Raw genomic sequence first — 23,533 nt, 5'->3', positions numbered from 1 at the left:
GAGAGGCCTGAAAGGAGGGAGAGAGGTGGGGGAACAGTGGATCAGCGGAGCAGTCAGAACACACACATTTATTGGTTACGTTTGCCATCTTACATTGGTCCAGTTTTTGTTATCCCCAAATACAACAATAGCATCAAAGGTCACTGATCATAGATCACTGTAACAAATACAATTATAATGAAAAAGTTTTAAATATTGCAAGAATTACCAAAATGTGACAGATGCTGTTGGAAAAGGGTGCTGATAGACATGCTCAGTGCAGAGTTGCCACAGACCTTCAATTTGTAAACAAAGAAAAAAAACAAAAAGAACCCCAGTATCTGCCAAGTGCTGTAAAGTAAAGCTCAATAAAATGAGGTATGCCTGTATGTTGTACACTAGATGATGTGATCTTCTTATATTACCTTGTTAGATGCAGCCACTATGATGTGGTTTGAGAAACTTCATGTGTGGCTTCTTTTTGTGGAGAAGAATATCATCTACCCATTGATTGTTCTTAATGAACTTAGTAGCAGTGCAGAGACCATTGCTAGTCCAAAAAAACTGGATACAGAGTAAGTACAGTCCTCCTCTCATCTATGTTTAACCACTAGCGGCTGTCATAGGCAGTGTCTTCAGACATTGATCAAGTAACAAATAATTGAGTGTCTCATTAGTGCAGTGCAGTATAAGACAAAAAAGTGAGGTGAAATTCCTGAACATCTGTTCCTGCTCTTGTATATCACTACTCTAGACATCTTATTGTCAACTAATATTTTATGAGAGAACATTTATTGAATAAGGTTCATTTCTGTTATTAGACGGTCAATTTGAGAGATGTCTGTTTTTGTGTACTGTGTAAACCAGACTATGTAGGTGGTCACTCGCCTATACGGTCATCGTATAGGCCTCCACACTAGACTAGGTACGTGTTGTTGGGTAAGCGTTAATACATGTTTTTTATGTGCTAAATGCTATTACTATTAAAGCAATACAAATATTAAGAAACTGGAGAACCATATATTAGAAATGCAATGCTGTTATTTATTTTTTTAAGTGTGCTTATTTATATAAAGAAATAAGAATCATAATACATATTGTTAAAAGGGAATATAAGAGTTTATTTTAGGATGTGATTTGCTTGGTGTATAAATCATTTTTAGAAGTTCACTTTGGATGTAAATGTACCGTAAGCATAGTAAATGAAATAGTGATTTTTCTGAAGTTAGTAGATTTTCTGAAGTTTTCAGCCATTGATTGATGAGTTGTGCTTTCTTTAACTTATAGATTAGGTGCTTTAATGATCACCATTGCTGGTCTGAAGTTGCTACGATCCTCTTTCAGCAGCCCTACATATCAGTATGTCACAGTCCTCTTCACTGTGCTCTTTTTCAAAATCGACTATGAAGCGTTTTCAGAGACCATGTTGTTGGATCTCTTCTTCATGTCTATACTCTTCAACAAGGTAATTTGTCACTGAAAGGAATATCCCTATCGGTAAAAAGTAGCTCCCTAAGTAATATAGCATTTAGTGAGGATTCTGCTTGCATTCCATTTGCTTCACTGTCTTTTAAGTAATATCTTTCTTCAGTCAACCAGTCATTTAGAAGCATAGTAGAATCCCTAACCAATGTTACTCACTATGATCCATAAAAGACGTGTTTCTTGCTATATAGCTAGGAAGATAAGATTAAGTTATATAGAAAATTTAGAGAAACACCACTAGCTGTGTATTTTTAAATCCATAGGATCTTCCAAAAGTGGATGTGGTTTTGAATAATCCTAGAAATAGATGTTGTAATAATTGCACTGGGCTGTGGGCTGCTAGATAGATGGAGGGAGGAAATAACCTGATAGCTGAATGAAGATGGTAAATACTGAAGGCAGTGAGGCCGTGTGGGAGGAATCAGAAATTAGTTTCATGGTGACATTTGCAGAATACTCTGAAAATTACAAAATGCTTCTGAGATTTATTATCCACCCATAAGAGAGGTACTTTTAGTCCTTTTACAAATGAGATGACAAAATCTGGGTCTTCTGCCTCCCATTCCAAGAATCTTTTTACTGAACCATACTACCTTTCTCAATGAAATAAGTTGTGCAATCAGATTATTTATAAATTAAATAGAGTTTGGATTTCATGTTAACGCTGACCACATACAAAGGACTTTGACATATATTATCCCATTTGATAGGTAACAGAGAGCTGAAGCATATGAGCAGCTACAAAACACAATGAAAGCCCAATTTTAGGCAAGTTAGCCTGGTCAGCTACATTGGGATGACTTGGGGAAGAGAGAACCCAAAGGTATGGAGAACAGTTTAAGAGACTGTGACAGTAATTGAGATGTGATAGAGGTCTAACCTAGGATGGGAATAGTACAAGTGGAAAACGTTAATCTGAACAGGTTTTAGTGATAGTCCATTTCAAAATATTGTGCTAAATGTTGTACTAAGCTTCTAGAATATTGCAGTATTATGTTTGCTCAGTCACTAATTTGTATGCATTTTTATCATTTATTTCCTCTTCTAGTGAGCATGGTTAACCAAAGGAGGAAGCCAGAAAGTTAATCAAAAAATTGTTTGTATAAAGAAGCATGTGGTTTCTCACAAATTTAAATATTTAGACTGGAAATTGTAGGGCATTTTAGTATACTGTTGGGGGAAAAAGTGAAAGTTGCAATAAAATAGAAACAGTCTTTGAAATAGTCTTAACTTGAATTAGTTTGGATTTTCTTAATACTTTCATTTGTTAAGCAAATTGCTCTTGAGAGCATACAGTGTTCCACAGCTGTTCTAGATGCTGAGGCTACATCAGTGAACAAAATAGAGAAAGCTCTGCCCTTAAGGGGTTTGCATTAGTAACGTTAGTTGATAGAATTTAACAATGATAGTAAGCAAGTAATTTTTAAGAGATTTCTAGATATAGTTTTTAAGATATCATTGTAAGATGCACCATCAATTTAATAATCTTACAAGAAAAAAATTACTATGAATGTATACAGAAATTTTTATCCACTACCCACTTATCCATGTAATTGCATATCATTTTTTCCTCAGTGTTACAGTCAAAATTTGAGTTCAGTCTGTTTCATATTTAGAATCTGAAGTTTTCTGAATCACTGCTTTTAGACCATGAATAATGGCATCTTGATAATACACACACTGCTTTTACTTCCTGACATCCTGATCATGTTAGTATCAAGGATCACCGGCATAAATTTGAGTCACGGAGAAGAATGCAGGAGTTCATCTGCTTTTTCTAATTGGTTGAAGTTGAGGTTTCTTTGTTTTTAATTGGGAGTTAAACAGGTTCATTTGCAAATTAACTGAAATCGTTCAGTTAATTGAGGTGCTTGATGCCTGAATCATGGCACCAAGTTAGTCTGAACCTCTTGTTTTTAAGATTCTGTGTCTGTTTTGTGAATTGGACCTTGCATTGCCTGCCATGCAGAGGCAATTTTGGACAAACACAGTAATTCTGTTTCAGTGTTGAAGACGTATTCAACAACAAAACAAATACTAATTTACATAAAATTAAAACGTGTGTTGTGTTTCCATTGACCATACCAATTGAGGTTATGATCAGGTGCCTAATATGCACTACTAAATCCTTAGGCGAATAGGCAGTGACAACTGTATTACAACTTTATTTCCTGCCTGGCTGGTTTCAAATTTCTTCTGACATTGCATTTAAAACATACTCTGTTTCCAAAGCACTACAATTTGAGGAGAATGTGTCTTAGGGATAAAAATATGTATGAATTACTTAAGCTTTGCAAACATCTAAATGTCCTACCTTTTTTTAATTTTGCTTGTAATAGTAGTAATATAGCCAATAGAGGGCATAGAATTTTTTTTAACAGATGAAACACAAATCCATAAATCAGCTAGCTGTCTTTACTTAAGTATATATTCAGTGTTTTGGCAGTTGATTTATCTTTTCCTTTTATGCAAATGGCAAATATTTTCAGTGCCATTTTCTTATAGGAAAAAAATATATTTTAAAGGTCTTTCATTTTCTAATTCAAATATCTGATAAGTTTTTTACTGACTGTTTTTCTTTTCCTCCTACAGCTTTGGGAACTCCTTTATAAATTGCAGTTTGTGTACACTTACATTGCCCCATGGCAAATTACATGGGGTTCTGCTTTCCATGCTTTTGCTCAGCCCTTTGCAGTACCCCGTATCCTTCCAATAAAAGTTGTATAAGAAAGGGCGGTCATATCCTTATTGTGAATGTTGGTTTATAGACATTTAAATTACTAGGTGATAAATTATCAAATATTCTCAGTGCTTTGGGTGCACCCACAGATCATCTGAACATGAGGACAGTATTAAAGTTTTATAATTAATGCTGATTTAAAATTTTATGTTTACAGATATGAGTACTTTTAATAAATACAAGATGTTTAGAAATATTTTTTAAATACTTAGAGAGAGAGAGAGAGATAAAATATATCCCAAGCAGGCTCCGCACTGTCAGTACAAAGCCTCATGCGGGACTTGAACCCACAAACCGTGAGATCATTACCTGAACCAAAACTAACAGCAGACGCTTAACTGACTGAGCCACCCAGGCACCCCTAGAAATATTTTTAAATGAAGATTACAAACATTTTTCATAATCATGATTGTAATTTAACTATGTCTGAAATTTTCTAATCTCATCATTTCTTAAAAGTACTTTCTAAATAAAAGTAAAGGTTAGTGACTACGTGGATAGAAAGACAGATTTTCTGTTTGTGTAAATTTTAGTTTTATCTTGTGGAAAATTAAAGCCAGCATCTTGATCCCAGGGTAATATATGGACTTTTCCCAAATATGTATTAACAGATGTTTATTTGATTCCCTTCAAAGCATCATGCCAAGCTGTACTATCCTGGCTTGTCTTCCTACTTGTACCCCCTTATATTGTCCAGTGACACCCTCTTCTGTATTCCTGTGACAAACTTCACATTGTTTTCATTGCGGTAATGGCAATGTGTTTGTGAGATGTATTTGTGTGTGTGTGCGTGCTCACTCAAATGAATGTTAAAGTCCTTAACCAGCTTTTTATAGATTCAGCCATGTTGTTTGTTCAGGCTGCTGTATCGGCCTTTTTTTCTACTCCACTAAATCCCTTTCTAGGAAGTGCAATATTCATCACTTCGTATGTTCGACCTGTCAAATTCTGGGAGAGAGACTATAAGTGAGTACAACAAAGCATTTGAAAGCCAATTTTATCTATTTTTTACTAGGAAAAACTATCAACAGCATTATCATAAATATTTCATGGTTAATAATTTTTGTGTTGAAATATTTTGCTAAAACTTTATAAATACTCTTGAAGTTTCAAAATCACATAAAATTAGAAGAGTCAGAGTAACTGTTCTATATTTTCTCTGCCATTTTTCCTGAGATTTTTTAAAAACCTAGTTCTTGGTGAATATATTCCTTTTTCTGTCTTTTTTCTTTTAATGCTATTTCTTAGAGTTCCACATTAATACAGCTCTGAAACTTTATGCTATACAATGTTATGTCATTATAGCAGTCATAACTAGTTATAGTTTCCTGAGAAATATCTATTTGTAGAGCTAAATTTTCTATAGATTACATCTGGTTTCTCATGAGCAGAACTTTTTAATGACCATCTCTGTGCATAAAGTATTTTCTCCATTTAGATTTAGTTTCTTTGGCTAGCTGTTTCATCTGATGCCTGCTAACTATCCTTATGTGTAATCTCTCCAAACTTCCTTCCTTCCTTCCTTCCTTCCTTCCTTCCTTCCTTCCTTCTTTCTTTCTTTCTTTCTTTCTTTCTTTCTTTCTTTCTTTCCTTCCTTCCTTCCTTCCTTCCTTCCTTCCTTCCTTCCTTCCTTCCTCCCTCCCTCCCTCCCTCCCTCCCTCCCTCCCTCCCTCCCTCCCTCCCTTCCTTTTGGAAAGATTATCCAAAAGGGGAATTACTGAGTCACAGAACCTAAACATTTTAAAGGCGTTTAACATGTATTGACATTGATTCAAAAAGAGCTTATACTAATTTGTAATTCTATGGGCCATCTCCATGACTGCCTCTTTTCTCTCTACACTTTCGCACATCAGTGCACCTAATAGGTGAAAATAGCGGTCTTACCTTTTAAACAGTGGAATAGCTTGTGGATTGGAAGCTTTTGCTCTGGTCTTTTATCTAAAACCACACTTGGTGTTTCTCTTTTTGATGAATTTCTGTGTTACTGATGTTCTCAGGTTATTTAATTTTGGTCCAAAATATTGTCTGTGGCAGCAGTTTTGGTCTCAGAACCCCTTTACTCTCTTCACGGTTATTGAAATGTCAGGAGTTTTTGTTGACACAGGATTTATCTACAGATACTTACTGTGTTAGAAATCAAAACTCAGAAAAATTCAAATGTTTATTAATTAGTTTAAAAATAGCAACGATAAACCCATTATGTGTTAATATAAATAACAGTTTTTAATGAAAATTACTGTAATTTCTATACCAGCAAAAAAATCAGTGAGAAGAGTGTCACTGTTTTTGTAGTTTTATAAATCTCTTTAATGTCTGGCTCAGTAAAAGACAGCTGGATTCTCATAACTGCTTCTGCAACCAATCTGTTGTTGCAATATGTTGTTTTGGTTGAATTATATGGAGAAAATCTGGCCTCGCACAGACACAGAGCTGGAAAAGAAAGAAGTATTTTAATAGCCTTTTTAAACAATTGTGGATATTTCTCTTTGATCTTTCACTAGAAGTCGACACATGGTAGTTTCCTAAAGATTAGTTGCAATATGGAGTCTTAAAACCATATCTGTTGTTGGGGAAGAAGAATTTCCTCTACCCTTCAAGATCCTTCTAGCTCAACTAAGAATCAAATTGACATGAGACAGATGAACAGGAGGAAATCAAATTTAATAGTGTGCATATGTGGAATCCACACAGATGTGGAAATTCCAGAGACATGTAACGTGATACTTACATGAGCTAAGGAGAGAGGTAAGGGTCTTAGGATACAAAGGGGAGAAGATCATTAATAAGAAGGTGAAAGGAGGTGTAAGGAATGTGTTTGTTGGTAAGCTCTCAAACTCATTGTAGTAAATATACATTTTCCCAAATTCTGATTTTTGCTGAAAAACTTGAATTTTGTTATTGGCAACAGGACAGACTCACTTTCTTCATTTTTGAGAAATGTCTGTCAAGTATGCAAGTCTGAATAATCACAGTAAAAGTGATGTTCCATGAAAAAAAAAAAAAGTACCAAGTGCAGCTTGCAATTCAAACAGTGGCACAAATGCAATCCCTTGAGACAACCATCACACAATATGAAAAAGACCTATACTGAGGAGGTGTGATTTAATAAAACTAATTTTTTTTATTGCTTCATTAAAGACATTTTCAATTCAAATGTGAATTTTTGTTTTATTTTTTTCTTGTGCATGTGTGGCAGTAAAAAATACAGTTTGATACCACTGCTTTGATTCAAGTTGAAGTGCTGGTAGTTATACCCACCGTTACTTTCGCACCATCAGTACACTTGTCGACATGGTGAAAAAAGTCAGTAACAGCTCAAGATTGTTATGAAAATCATTTTGATCTGGAAAACTGCCTGAAAGGGTCTTGAGGCCCCTGCTTCCAGTTCTGTGGACCACATTTTAGGAACGACTGTTCTAAAGAACACTGTACCATTGGACATTAATAGATGTACCTTCCCCTTGCAAAAATGTTTCATGCACTGTATATCTCTAAGAACTATATATGGTACACATTTTTAATCAATTTTTTTTTTTTTTTTTTGCATTAAACTCATTAATGTCTTTCTACCCACTGTTCAATTTAACATGTTAGGAGATAACTGCTGTGTTTATGTATAATGAAGGTGGGAGAGTAAAAAACCTTACCCCTAAACTACACTACTGAGGAGTTTTAGCAATATGCCAATCATAGATTTTTCTCAGAGATATACATAAAGTGATAATACTTAACTTCAATTATATGGTTTTCTCCTTTCTAATTAAGGCTTAGTAAAAATGTTGTTTTGCCCTCTTCAGCACAAAACGAGTGGATCATTCGAATACCAGATTGGCTTCCCAGCTTGATAGAAATCCAGGTAAAAGTTCCATTTGTGAGTAAAGAAGCAAGTCTAAGAAATGTGTTACTTATATATATTTCGCTTCCTAACTGATCGGGAATCCTCTGTCAGTTCCAAATTGTCATTTTTCAAAGACTATCAGTAAAACCTTGGTGTGTGAGCATAATTCATTCCAGAAACATGCTTGTGATCCAAAGCACTTGTATATCAGAGTGAATTTCAAGAACCATTGGCTCAGTTGTGATCATGTGACATTTGGCGTCATGTACTGCTTATATTGTAAGACATCTCTCGTTTATCAAGTTAAAATTTATTAGAAATGTTTGCTCGTCTTGTGGACTACTCGCAGAATAAGTTACTCATGGTCCAAGGTTTTACTGTCTATCCTTTGCTTTTTGTTCTGCTTTAGCAAAGTATATGTGAATTCGAGTATCTACAATGTATATACCCATCTTTTATAAAGTGCACTTTAAGAATGCTCAGAGGAATTAAAAATGCCATTGAAAGATATTGTCTTCCAGAGGTTAAAAAGTAGAACAGTTAAACTGGTCAAGTGTATCAAAGAATATGCAATCTGACCAATAGGTATATTTATTAATATATTTGCTTCCCCTGCTTCCCTGAATATTTAGGTAAATATTCATTTAATTTCATTTAGTTTATTGTGTATAAAGATGTCCTGTGAGGGAACCATTCAAGACAGAGCTTCAGTACGTGGTATTTGGGTGGTGGTACCATTATCTAAAGTCTGGCTCCTTAGTTTTGTCATTGGGGAAACATCCTTTTGTCAGCCCACCTGTTAGTAATTGGACACATAGAGGGTGAATCTCACTAATCCAACTGTAAGAAATTAACCAGAATTCCAATGTATTAATTTAATAAAAGAAATCTAACTCAAAGGTAGACTGAAGTGTTTGTATCCATTTGACTCTCAGATTCCTTCAAATACTCTACTTGAGAAACCTAATTAATAATCAAATGGTTTTTGTAACTCTAAAATTGGATTACGTAGGACTAGTTACTTGATAATAACGACTGTTGTCACCACATACTGGTAGATAAAACAGCCATCTCAGCTCTATGTGCTTGGAATGTGTCCTTGTGTAAGGGGCTTGGAATTCTTATGATGCAAATGATGCCATTGTGTATGTTAAAAAAGGCCAAATCCTGAATTAATATGCATGCTTTTTTTTTAACTTTAAAAAAATGTTTTAAAGATTTTATATTATTTTTAAAGTTTATTTATTTATTTATTTTGAAAGAGACAGAGCACGAGCAGGGGAGGGGCAGAGAGAGAGAGAGAGAGAGTCCCAAGCAGGCTCCATGCTCAGTGAGGAGCCCCGATGCAGGGCTCAGTCCCACCTGAGGTGATGTCAAGAATTTGGGGCTCAGCTGACTGAGCCACCGGGCACCCCTGTAACTCTAAATTCTGAACCTCTTCTCATTACCCTGTTTCATTTTTAAATAGAAATTGTTAGGGTATTAATATTATTTTTCTTGTCAAAAAAAATTTCCCTAACTAGAAATTAGCTTTAATATTTTTAACAATCTTGTTGACGTGACAGAGATGTAGGGTAAAGTGTAACATTTTTAATCCCTTCTTACAGGATCAGATGACAACAATCTGAATTCCATCTTTTATGAACATTTAACCAGATCCCTACAACACAGTCTCTGTGGTGATTTGCTCCTAGGACGGTGGGGAAACTACAGTACGGGGGACTGTTTCATTCTTGCCTCTGACTACCTCAATGCATTAGTACACCTTATAGAGATAGGCAACGGGCTAGTCACTTTCCAGCTGCGGGGACTTGAATTCAGAGGTAAGACATTCACCTCTTATTTCTATTGGGTTTTATGTGTTTACATCTCAGATCAAAAATCAGCATAAAATTAGATCCTTAGTCTTTGGAATTGTGGAATGAAAAGAGTTGTTAAAAGAACAATTTTTAGATACTCTTCCAAATTTCACATTTAGAGAAGAATCTTTTTTTTTCAAGTTTGTTTATTTATTTTGAGAGAGAAAGAGAGATGCACATAAGCACAAGTAGGGGAGAGGCAGAGAGAGAAACCTAAGCAGGCTCCACTCTGTCAGTGGAGAACCCCAATGCAGGACTCGAACTCATGAACCATGAGATCATGCCCTAAGCCAAAATCGAGAGTTAGATGCTTAACCAACTGAGCCACCTGGGTGCCCCAGAGAAGAATCATTTTTGTGGTATGCCAAAATATGTAAAGGTAGCATCATTTGTGTATAACCGACTATGTTCCTGGTGATGTTGAGTTTCTGTTGCTTTCTGCTTGCTGTCTTGTCATTTTCTTTGTGAGAAGTTGCATATATTTGTTAGATGGCTAGCAGCATCTAGAATGCTGTATTGTGTGAGGCATAGAGTAGCCAACCAGGTACTTTCAGGTAGACACCATGCCTTTGTCCTCAACAAATGTTTGTTTTGAAGTGAAGCTCCCATAACATCAAAACAGTTTTAAAGGGAACAAGTCAATGGCATTTAGTGCATTCACAGTGTTGTACCACTATTAGAGTAGGCAGTTGGTTAGGTTCAAGCAGGATGCCTGGAGGTCAGTAAAGAAGAAGACAGGGCTGGCTGTCTGGAAAGTCAGAGGCCTGTCCTGACAGGATCTCAAAACAAAGCTACAAGAAGCCCGAACAAACCAGATAGGCCCAAGATGACTGACAAAATAGGCCAGTGACCCCTCACCAAATATGAAAAAAAAGTGTGAAACCTTGCTTTCAAGAAAACCCCACCTCAAGTAATGAATATTCCTCCCCCAAGTTAACACCTGTCATTAAGTGATAGAAACCCAACCCCCTGCAGGTGCAGGTCTCTTGCTCGTTCTCTCTCTGTCTCTCTGTCTTGGCGTTTGCCCACTCAAATCTCATGAGTGTACTTCTGCTTTAATGAACTTTCTTGTGTTGCTCATCTGCTGTGTTGTGCCTGTCCTCGAATTCTTTGTGGTGACAAGACCAAGAGCCTTCAGCCACATCTTTGGGACATGTTGGGTTGAGGCCTCAGGACCTGGAGTCTCCCCGTTTCATCCATCTAGACAACCATCACCTCTGTCTTGTTCAAAGCATTGTCATCACCACAAATAAAACCTCACACCCATTAAGCGGTTACTCCCTATTCCCCTACCAGCCCTCAACAATTTTGTATAACGACACATGAAGCTGTTTCTACACAGAAAATCATGTGTTCAGAAACATACCAACTTGATGTTATCAACTGCTATAAGTTGAATATTTTGTAAACATGAATAGAAACTTGTTTTATAGGAATTGAGGAAAGTCATATTAATGTGTAGCTTTTCAATCTAGGGAACATTTGAACTTGAGAGTTTTTAGAGAGAACATCCAAGCTGTGTTTTGATCTACTCTAAGAAGTGCCTTGCATGCTTTTGACTTGAAATGGGAAATAAGAAAGCATTTGACTAGATAGAGGATCAAATCAGGTTTATACCCTATAGCTTTATTTCTACCCTGGTATTGAATCAGAAGGTTTGGACCTTTGTTAGGTAATATCTTTGCTAATGGAGCAAGTGCTTTTCTAAAATTATTCCATTCACTGAAAGTAAGATTGTACTTGTGTGACACTCGAATTAAGGCACTAAATGTTGATGTTTGTTATTCATTTATGATGTTTGTCATCCAATCTCTCTCTTTCAAAATATCCTATTCTTGTTTTATGATTTGTTTCTGCCTCTCCAACAGAGCCCAAGACCTTAATTCCATCTCTCTAGAGTCTTATCTAATGTTCAGAACTAACCCAACTAAACTCATCCAAAAGTCAGCACCCCCTCACCACGACACCTACTACTGCCATGACCTTAACTTTTTAAAAAGAATTCACCTTTCTTTTTTAACTTTTTTGTTTTTTTAAACAAATGTGTATGGGGAGGATATTTTATCTAGCATTTCTGTATGTGTGAGTCAGAAGGGGTTCCTTCTTAGGATCTGCTAATTTCACCATAGTGGTCAGAAACTCTCCAAATCAGAAATTGATCCAAATTCTCACTCTTCCAACTTTCACTCTCTGGTACCAAGTAGATTCAAATAAAATTTTGGACAGATTTTTTACCATTCAGACTCTATTTGCCAAACAAAACTCAAACTTATGTGGGAACATAGTATGTCTTACCATCTGAATTTGTGCTGGATTTGGATAGCAAGAGATACTATACTTTCTTTTATTCAGCCATAGTGATTTTTTACTTTACTCAGCCATAGTGATTTTTTAAAAATGCTTATTTATTTGGGGGGAGGGAAGAGAGAGAGAGAGGGAGAGAGAGAATCCCAAGCAGGCTTCACGCTGGCAGACACAGGGCTCAATATCATGAACTGTGAGATCATGACCTGGGCCGGTATCAGGAGTCGGACACTCAACTGACCGAGTCACCTAGGTGCCCCAGTGATTTTTTCTCTACAGGCAAATTTGATCATATCCCTTTCAGACCTAAAATTTTCAGCGGCTTTCCATTGCATTTAAAATAGAGTTCATATCCTTAGCATGCCCTACCACACTGTTTGTTATCTGGCTTTGCCAGTTTCTCCAACCCCACTTTATCCCACCGTCCTCACTCACTCTAGTCACACTGGCCTTGCCTTCAGGGTCTTAACTGTGCTGTTCTTTACTAAGGAATTTTTACTGCCTTTCCTTTTGCCCAAAACGTACCAGCCATCCCCCCTCCTCCCACCAGTCTTCCACCTGGCTAATTCCTTAATTATCTTTAAGCATTAACCTAAATATTGCTTTCTCAGAGAAGCCTTCTCTAAACACCTAGCCCACATGATTATCTCATGTTGCCATTTATACCTCCTTAGCACTCAGCATAATTGTAATTTCATACTTATTTGTGTTTGTTTGAGGTGTATTTCTCCTTTAGCCCAGAGGTGGCAAACTTTTCTGTAAAAAGCCGGATAGTAAATAGTTTGGGCTTTTGGAAGCATGCACATTTTCTGTTGCATATTTTTATTTGATTTTTTTTTTTTTTTTAAACAATGCTTGAAAAACAAAAACCATTCTTAGTTTGGATTTGGCCCTGGGCTGTATTTTGCAAACCTTTGCAGTAGGTTGTAAGCTCCTCAAGAGCAGGAATCTTGTCTGCTGTATTCATTACTGTGTATCCAGTACTTACTTCAGCAGTTAGCATATAATACATAATTAATTTTGTAGAATGATTAAGTAAGTATGTAGCTGTTTCTCCTTTCTTTTTATTCCAGAATTCTCATGAGGTCTGTTTATGTTCTTGCCTATATCTTGTGATCTTTGGTTATTTTCTTTCCTTCACAGTGTTATCCCCTGTCCCAACTACCTACTGCCTCTCAAAATACTAATCAAGAGTGTCAGTATTTTGCCAAAAAGATATTTGGATCTGCTGAGCATTTTGATGTATCTTCTGGGTATAGTCCATTAAGCCAATTTAATTCCTTGATTTTACTGTGTCTTGCAGTGGATTCTAAATATTAAGTGACATTCAACTAAACAGATTTCTTGATCAGTTTGCTATACATCTTGGTTAAATCCCTTTATATTTATTTCATTTCCATTTTTATTTTACTGATATTCTTAATATTCTTTTCCATATAAATTTTATGTCAAAGATTTATCAATCATTTTTTTGTCTACCAAAATTTTATTATCATAACTTCTACAGTGTTAACTTTTTATTTGTAAATGTTACTTCTGCCAAGCACAGTTTTCCGGGTCAAACTTTTTTTTTTTTTTTTTTCAACGTTTATTTATTTTTGGGACAGAGAGAGACAGAGCATGAACGGGGGAGGGGCAGAGAGAGAGGGAGACACAGAATCGGAAACAGGCTCCAGGCTCTGAGCCATCAGCCCAGAGCCCGACGCGGGGCTCGAACTCACAGACCGCGAGATCCTGACCTGGCTGAAGTCGGACGCTTAACCGACTGTGCCACCCAGGCGCCCCCGGGTCAAACTTTATAGGTCAAAAATGTATTATGCTAATGGGATTCCTCTCGGTTTTTACTTAAATTACTTTCGACATGTCTGTTTTTCATAATTGCCAGTTTTATTTAATTTCATCAGTAATATTCACTATGAAGTGACTGAAAGACATAGCTAATCCAGGAAATAATTGGTAATGGGTTCCTTATAACGTATTCTGGAATCCCTTTCCAGGTCTCAGTGTTCTTTTTTTCAGTTGCTAGTATTAATTCCTATGTTTTTTAATGACTTTCTTTTCTTTCTTTTTTTTTTTTTTTTTTTTTTAATTTATTTTTGGGACAGAGAGAGACAGAGCATGAACGGGGGAGGGGCAGAGAGAGAGGGAGACATAGAATCGGAAACAGGCTCCAGACTCTGAGCCATCAGCCCAGAGCCTCACACGGGGCTCGAACTCCCGGACCGCGAGATCGTGACCTGGCTGAAGTCGGACGCTTAACCGACTGCGCCACCCAGGCGCCCCTAATGACTTTATTTTCTAAGCCAAATGTATTACCAGGGTATGTTGGGGTAGGAACTGTTCTTGGGATTTGTATGGTAGAGTAAAAACACCCCCCATTAATGCAGTTACTCAGTTCACTTTATTCTGCTGCTCTGAACAAGGGTCTCATTCTGTCTCCTCAATAAATGTCAGCATCTCCAAGTTCCCTCTTGCCATGTGTCTTTTCTATATACTGCTCACAAAGTGATCTGCACAGAGTAGAGCTGTCTTTCATTGTGTCTCTCCTTTACTTAAAAACCTTTGGTCTAGGGGCGCCTGGGTGGCGCAGTCGGTTAAGCGGCCGACTTCAGCCAGGTCACGATCTCGCGGTCCGTGAGTTCGAGCCCCGCGACGGGCTCTGGGCTGATGGCTCAGAGCCTGGAGCCTGTTTCCGATTCTGTGTCTCCCTCTCTCTCTGCCCCTCCCCCGTTCATGCTCTGTCTCTCTCTGTCCCAAAAAAATAAAAAAACGTTAAAAAAAAAAAAAATTAAAAAAAAAAAAAACCTTTGGTCTAGTCAGACCTTCCAGAAAGATGACAAAATGAATAAAATGAAGTAATAACATAAAATCTAAGGAACAGACCCAGCTTCATGCCACACTTTTAAAATGCCGGTCTCAGGATGTTTCTTCTAGAAACTGAATTATTCTTTGCCCTCTCTAGCCTATTCTGGCACATGGAAAAAGGAGAATTTCTCCAGGCTTGTTACAAAGCCAGTGTAATACTGATAACAAAATACAACTAAACTGACTAAAAAAGTAACTAGTTTAACCCACATGTGGCCATAGATGCAAAATTTTTCAGAACCCAGAATCAGCAGAAACCAGGAGTTCCTTTTTTCAGGTTCCTTTTCCTAGTTGAGTCATTTTCATTTTTTAAATTAAGTATTAGAAAGCAAATTAATAGAATTCATCTTTTAATAGGTTATAGGAGAAGACAATAAAATACGATGTTCCAAAAGATGCTAGGAGACTTTTGATTGAATTTCATTTCCTTTATTGGTCTGAAAAATACTTCCTAAAATCACACACATCCTTATTCTGAAAAGGGAAAAAAAAAAAAAAGTTTGTGAATATAGATCTGTAGTCATGAGCGTGTGTGGTGGTCAGCTGCAGCAGATGTTCCTGTTAATGTGAGGTTCAAGCCAGGGTTTTTCTTTTTACCATGGTGTGACATTGTTCCGGAAGTACTCAGCAATGTACTTGAGTAAGAAATGAAACAGCAGAGCTGTTCAGAGTTCTAGAGTGATAAACAACATGGCTCTTGAGCCCTGTCCCAGCCTACCTCTTCAGCCTTATCGTTCACACCACCACCAACACCAACAAAAACCACCACCACCACCCGGGTTGGTTTTGCCTACCTCTTCAGCCTTATCGTTCACACCACCACCAACACCAACAAAAACCACCACCACCACCCGGGTTGGTTTTCATGGCATCTGTTTCTCTCAGAGCAGTGTTTTTCAAACCTAGATGGTGTATATGTTCTCTTTAAAGAAAAAAATTATTATTTTTTTTTTTTTAATTTTTTTTTTCAACGTTTATTTATTTTTGGGACAGAGAGAGACAGAGCATGAACGGGGGAGGGGCAGAGAGAGAGGGAGACACAGAATCGGAAACAGGCTCCAGGCTCCGAGCCATCAGCCCAGAGCCTGACGCGGGGCTCGAACTCCCGGACCGCGAGATCGTGACCTGGCTGAAGTCGGACGCTCAACCGACTGCACCACCCAGGCGCCCCTAAAGAAAAAAATTATTGTAAAGTCTCATATAAGTTATTTAGCCTAAATATGTGCCTTTATAAAATTATGTGTAATCCCCTTATAATTATTATATAAGGAATTGACTAATTAAGTGGAAGCAAGACCACAGAACAAGATAAGATAAAAATTAACATCAGTGTGACAGGTGATATCTTATTGGCACTAGATTGCTGTGGGTGTAATTGTGTATTCCAATTTTGTATTTTCCCTTCAGTAACACTAATGCAGGAAATGCCTGTTTGTTATCTTGTATAAAAGAATGTAACTTCAAAGAATTGTTTGCTAGTGCTAAATAATCAGATCTCATAACTAATTAAATTTTATCTGCAGATAAGCTTCAAATGCCAATAATATAATTTTAACCAATTATTGTTGGAATTGGCAGCAGAAAAATTATGTATTTAAGATTAAATTATCATGAACCTTTACAGTTTATATATCCAAATAAGCAGGATGCACATAATATTCCTGCTTGCAGTATGGACATGATACTGAAAAACAGAGCTCAGATTCTTTTGAGTTCTGCATGTCTGGCTATATTGTGTGCCCTGTGACGATTTACTTCTAATTCAGTCCTTCCCTTATTGAATTAACTCAAACCTTCATGAGATGTCCTTTTACTCATTGGCCTTCATTTGACATAAATGCTATTGTAAACCCAAATTTGAAAAGTTTGGGATCAGTGAATCAAAATTAAGAAGGTTACTGCGCAAATTTTCAGAACCTTCAATGCACTAATGCATGTTGTGATTGTTCAGGAAATGAATATATGATATGTCTACTTTCTGGAGCTTCCTGCAGTTTGTTAATGAACATTCCAGGGCAAATCAGTCACATACTTTCAATTACTATAAAAGGTGTCTTTTTTCTAAATTTCTTGTGTCTTTGAAGCATTTATTTTTCTACTTCATATTTTTTTTTCTCCTTTGTATTCACTCGTGTCTCTCTCTCTCTCTCTCTCTCTCTCTCTCTCTCTCATTCTCTTTAAGGTACTTACTGTCAACAACGGGAAGTAGAGGCCATTACTGAAGGCGTTGAAGAAGATGAAGGATTTTGCTGTTGTGAACCTGGTCATATTCCTCATGTGCTTTCATTTAATGCTGCATTTAGCCAGCGCTGGCTAGCTTGGGAAGTGATAGTCACTAAGTATATTCTGGAGGGGTATAGCATCACTGACAATAGTGCTGCTTCTATGCTTCAAGTCTTTGATCTTCGGAAAGTACTCACCACTTACTATGTCAAGGTAAGGGAATGTGCCTCATTAGATCTTCTGATAGTTGGAAGTTTTTCTTGGGAAAGACTTATGTATATTTTTTGTACCTGTGCTTTGCTTCTAAGTAGTGATTTAAATTCTCTAGTATCCAGTAAGTCAGTAAAGTATACCTATGAAGGTCTTGCTGTTTCTTTTTTTAGTTGAACTTAGTCCATTTCTTTATTAATAATAATAGCTATTATTTGTAGTTCGTGTGTTTTAGGCACCGGGCTAAGGAATATGCATATATACAAATATATGTATCTTACCCAGTTTCCTAAGGGAGTATCACATCTCTGTTTTACAAGTAAACAAAAATCAGATGTTACCTGTCCCAACTCCTCTAACTAGCAAATGGAGTTATGGATTTAAAACATAGGCTTGTCTGACTCCTGCGCCCTTGCTGTTGACCACTGCTTTGCACTGCTTTCAATAAACTGAATAAAAGTATTGCAAGATTTGGGAGTTCCCCAAGACCACCCTCACTTGTGACACCACTGCAGGGGCCACTCTCAGATTCAGTAATTTGCCAGAAGGACTCACAGAACTCAGCAAGGCCATTATACTCTTGATTAGGATTTATAACAGTGGAAGGATACAGATTAAAATCAGCCATACAAATAGGCATATAGGGCAGGGTCCAGAAACACCAAGGCATGAGCTTCCAGTCATCTTCTCCCGGTGTAGTTGTGCACACAATGCCCATTTCTCCTGGCAGCAAATGTGTGACAGTATTCACAGAGTATTGTCAACTAAGGAAGCTTGCTTCAGCTACGGTATATAGAGTTTTTATTGGAGTGCAGTCACTTAAATGTGGCTGACCACCCACACGGCCAGCCTTAGTTTCCAGCTCCTCCAGAGGTCATGGCTCTAAGCCCCAAGTGAACAAAGAGTCTTAATCAGCCAAGGCATTCCAAGGGAGTAGAAGTTATTTCCCAGGACCCAAGGGCAGATACCAAACCTCTCTTTGGGCAAGGCTAGTTCTTTACTACACCGGTATTCTGTTTTTGCTGAAGATTTTACAAGATTACAGCACAGCTATGATTTGGCGGCCTGCAGACAAGGCCAATATTTTCAAGAGGGAAATGTATGCTAAATTTCGGTGACCCATGTCTGGATTTTCCATATCTGTTTTACTTCCTCTATGTATCACCTTATTTGTGCTGATTGGGATGAATGTTAAATCTTATATTTAATGTTTGGTTAAACCCAACCTCAGGGAGATAGAGTTTATAGTTTTTACATGCTGTGCGTCTGCATGTGTATATGGGATTTTCCAATTCTGATTCTAAATAGATATATTTCTGTCACTTTATTATTATAATTCTATAACTTGACCTAGTATCACAAGCTGATTTAATAACTTTCTATGAGCAATTTCTCAAATCCATCACAGTAAAGTTTTTCTGCCTCTCTTAAAATACCCTAAACTCAAAAGTTCTAAAATCAATAGAATTATTTTGAATTTGCCTTGCTGAATTTATGGTTGTGATTTTTAAAGTATTAAATTAACTGTTCATCCAGAAAGACCTGAGGTACATTTTTTACAGCATTCCTAAAATGTATTCTTACAGTATTGAGCTAGAATAAAATATTAAGTTATACAATCAGTATAAACTGTTGGCATTTATTTAGTGAGAAATTGGAGTGAATCCAAATTATAATTTAACCTGGATTTTTTTTTTTAAATCTTTTCCCCATTAGGGTATCATTTATTATGTTACAACTTCTTCTAAGCTAGAGGAGTGGCTAGCTAATGAGACAATGCAGGAGGGACTGCGTTTGTGTGCAGATCGAAATTATGTTGATGTAGACCCAACATTTAATCCAAACATTGATGAAGACTATGACCATCGACTAGCTGGCATATCCAGGGAGAGTTTCTGTGTGATTTACCTCAACTGGATAGAGTATTGCTCTTCCCGAAGAGCAAAGGTAGAGGTTATTTCATTTATAACTGTTTGAGCCTATTTTTTCAGAGATGGAAAGACTATCCCTGTTTGTTATTATGAGGTCAGTTTTTCCAGATCTTCCTCTTCCTGATCATCTGAGTAAGAGAATCTGCAGTTGTTAAAAAAAATAAAACAAAACTCAGAGGTTGAGGGGAAGCAGTATTCTCCAGATAGCAATGTGATTTTCTTTACTATAGTTATAGTCACTGGGAGGGTAATACAGCCGTCACTAATAGCCAGCTTATGTCCAGAAATAACTAATTAATAGATAGAATATTGTATTTTCAGGAGAGGACGTTATCAGTAATGGTGTATACCAGTAAATACTTTGAGATGTTTTGCTAAGATCCTTATACTTTATAAAACAGCCAGTTTTTTAAGTTTGTTCTGCTATTATAAAGTATTAGATTTTACTTAAAGGTTTCAAAGAGCCTCCTCATACATATTGATACTTCATTTTATACTGATTTGCTAAGCTTCTTCTCATTAGAACTATTTGAAGACATGGAAATTGTATGCTAGTTGAGTTCTTCATTCTGATTTGTTAAATATCTTCTGATTTGTTAAAATACCTTTATACCTTTCTGATAACTAATGTTCTTTGTTTTTTAAAGCCACTGGATGTAGACAAAGATTCATCCCTGGTGACTCTTTGTTATGGACTTTGTGTTCTGGGACGGAGAGCTTTGGGGACTGCATCCCACCATATGTCCAGGCAAGGAAGGCATTTCTGTTTTCAGGCAAAGAGTAGGGGGAGTTATATAACATAAATCTGAAAAATCTGAGATAGCTTTTTAGAATGCTTATTCTATGCTAATTTATTGCAAAAGTCTCTTCTGATACTGGTTTTTTATAGATCTTTGAACATAGTTGAGTTCTCTCAAGTGGTTAATAGCTGGCTTTTAAAATTCACACGTGTGGGTAACTACTGGTAACAAGAATTTAATGGAGTTAAGGCATTTTTAATAATCACCCCATAAAGTTTATTGGTCTCCCCCTGTTTTATATCTGTTTTTCTAATGATTTACCTCTTTTTATTTTTCCATGTATCCATGTAGTTTTTGTCCAAAGCATTTATGCTTTTAATATGGCTAATATAGTACATTAGATTTAGGGAGTATAAATATAAACTGAATTTCTTGACATACGTACGCATCTTAATGAATTAGAATTAAGAAATATTACCTGGTTTAGATTCTTTTGTGATTACTATATGTTTTCCAATAGGCCCTCCTTAAGTTTTTGTAGCTTATATACTCTTCGTTGTTGATTTTCATGGACTCACTGTTATAGTGGTTACTAAACAAGGATCCCAGCTCAAACAGGCCCTATATCCCTTGTGATTCTGATTGAGGGGTTCTGGCATTAGTACAGTCTTTGGAATCTGTATTTGCAAAACACTCCCAGATGATTCTGATGTACAACCACATGTAAGAATCAGTGTGATGGTAGATCTTTGTCAAAATGTGTAAACTTTTATCTCCAATCCTAACAGTAATTTAGAGTCATTCCTCTATGGACTGCATGCCCTATTTAAGGGAGATTTCCGTATTTCTTCAATTCGAGATGAATGGATCTTTGCTGACATGGAATTACTAAGGAAAGTAGTAGTCCCGGGGATCCGCATGTCCATTAAACTTCATCAGGTAAGAAAAGGAAAACTATAATGTATTACTGGTGTTTAATGGTGCTGGTTCACTTCCAAATTATGTTCCTGGGGAACTTTTTGAGAAACATTTCATTTGAAAAACAGAAAAACATGATTTATGGCAAGATACTAAATCTTAGAAGCCTGAACGTATGTTTCTAAGAGTAAATTTGAATATTAATATTAAAGAGTAAATGACCTGGGCACGAACTTGAGTCAAACTGTAAGCAGTGACAAACTGGAAATAAAGGTCCCTCACTCTTAGAGTTCTTGTTTTGACCTCACATTTCACATGTGATTCAAGCCTCTTCCGTAGCTGAATGTTAGCCAACTCCCAGTGCAGTGGAGTAGCATCTCAGTGGAGTTGTAAGTGCTGCTATTACTGAACTCTGTGTTTAGTGTAGCAAGTTATACAGAACGATAGATGGTCAGGACAGATTTAGCCTTAGTTAAATAATCCTAATAGGGTAATAAAAATTAAAATGTAACCCCCAAATACGTTTCCAAAGCCCTGGATCATTTCAAGACTGTATTATGAGATTAAGAACTGGTGCTTGCTGCCCTAATCATTCCACTTGACAATAGTCATCAGATCTGGTGACAAAGACTGCCTGATAAGCCTCATTAAAATGCATATTTTATACTCAAATCTGTTTGAATATTTTTCCCCCCACATAAAGGGTGAATTACTCTGCAAGTGATAATACTATAATCTAAGACTGCTGGAATAAAGTCAATGTCCCATATTATTTAGGAGATTACTGATCAGGGATATATTATTTGAAAGTCTCTGTTGAAAATGGAATAGTATTTTGAGGATCATGGAGAAAATGTACATTTGGGAACAAAGAGTTGTCCATCTTCAGACTGGCTTTCTGGTTTTGAGACAATTCAGTGTCTTTAAAAGAAAAAAATAATGACTTTAGGTTAAAGTGTTTTTAAAACTTCAGAATTTCTCAAAAGGCACTGATTAATATATCTGCTCTGTAAGAAATACTCTTTTACATAACATGATTATCTAACAACTCCAAATAGATCGTCAGTTAATTCTAAAAGTTATGACAAGTATTTTATCTCCATTTGTCAGAGAAGAAACTGAGGCACAGGGTATCTGTATTTTCTGATACCGTAGGTCTTTGCCGCCATCTCTCCCTACAGGTGCTCTTACCTGTTACAGCCACGTTCATTTCCTTACATGTTCCTTTGGCGGTGGCGTTATTGCCTGTGACAGTGTTTCTCTACCTTACATGATGGCCCAACACAGTTGGGTAAACTCACTCTCATTAGCCGTGACTGACAACAACAGTGACAAGCAGGGGGTAAGGGGTTGGAATCAGGAACCCAGGAGCCACGGAAGGCTGGTGAGGGGAAGGTAGGGAACACAAGTGCCCCTGGAAAAATTCCATAATTCTGACACACCTTTGAGAAGGCTGAGGTGGACCCATTCAGTGGTAAGAAACAACCATTTATGAGCATCATTTTGAGACAGAATTTGGGTTGCCCATGAGGGACTCTCAGGCCAAGAAAAGATAGATCTGTAAATAGGTAATCTCCAAGGTTTGTATGTTGTATACTCCTGAAAACTCCCAAAAGCAAAAAATGGGCAATGTTAAGCGAACAATATTAAAAGAGAGGATATGCATACACATTCCATAGAACCCAGAAATAATTACCTAAGAGAATGAAAGTTTATGTCTGTACAAAGAACACACATGTGTGCATTGGAGTCTTAATTGTAATTGCCTCAAACTGGAAACAACTCAACTGTCCATCAACAGACGAACAAACTATGGTATATCTACATGATAGAATATTACCTAGCAATAAAAAGGAATGGACTACTGTTAGACTCCACAACATGAATGAATCTCAAACATTATGCAGAGTAGAAGCCAGACATAAAAAGAGACATATTGTATAATTTTATTTATATAAAATCTAAAGCCAAACTAGTCTGTAGCCACAGAGAGCAGATTAGTGGTCCTTTGGGATGTGGAGATTGATTGAATGCCAAAAGACAGGAAGGAGTGTTTGGGGATGAGGGAGAACTTTTATATCTAGAATGTAGCAGTGGTTACATGGGTGTGCATATTTGTCAAAATGCTTCTAACTGCATGGTTAAAATGGTATCGTTTGTTATATGTAACTTATACTTCAAACTTAAAAAAAGGTTTTTTTTCCCCAGAAAGCTAGAAATATAAAGTTTCTCTTAACCCTTGCCTCTCAATCTTTGCTAATGTGTGTTTAGTACTTTGTAGGTGTTTTTAATTTTTGCTTTTTCCTTTACAGTTCTTTTTTGATTTTTTAATTCTCCAATCTAATGTATTATGTTTTTACTTTATAAATTAAAATTTATAATCTGTGTAGTATTTATAATTTTACACTGTTGTGCAGCATATTAGTGTTCTTATATACATG

At 36.6% G+C, this 23,533-nt stretch overlaps 1 protein-coding gene across 7 annotated transcripts in view; it reads left to right on the top strand.

Annotated features, from left to right (window-relative positions):
- Positions 1–23,533, top strand: part of PCNX1 (pecanex 1) — a 169,027-nt gene that overhangs the window by 132,814 nt on the left and 12,680 nt on the right. For all 7 annotated transcript variants that reach the window (XM_086709392.1, XM_086709393.1, XM_086709391.1 and 4 more), the window contains 10 exons: positions 413–554; positions 1,267–1,444; positions 4,057–4,165; positions 5,041–5,170; positions 8,002–8,060; positions 9,650–9,865; positions 17,253–17,506; positions 19,220–19,450; positions 20,082–20,182; positions 20,963–21,113. In XM_086709392.1, coding sequence (XP_086565518.1) covers positions 413–554; positions 1,267–1,444; positions 4,057–4,165; positions 5,041–5,170; positions 8,002–8,060; positions 9,650–9,865; positions 17,253–17,506; positions 19,220–19,450; positions 20,082–20,182; positions 20,963–21,113 — 1,571 coding nt within the window. The remainder of the gene's footprint in view (positions 1–412; positions 555–1,266; positions 1,445–4,056; positions 4,166–5,040; positions 5,171–8,001; positions 8,061–9,649; positions 9,866–17,252; positions 17,507–19,219; positions 19,451–20,081; positions 20,183–20,962; positions 21,114–23,533) is intronic.

Source organism: Puma concolor, chromosome B3 (assembly GCF_028749965.1).
Source record: "Puma concolor isolate L17-30 chromosome B3, mPumCon1.1.hap2, whole genome shotgun sequence".
Classification (NCBI taxonomy): domain Eukaryota; kingdom Metazoa; phylum Chordata; class Mammalia; order Carnivora; family Felidae; genus Puma; species Puma concolor.
The sequence above is the reverse complement of the archived record's forward strand: the minus strand, read 5'-3'. Positions and strand labels throughout refer to the sequence as shown.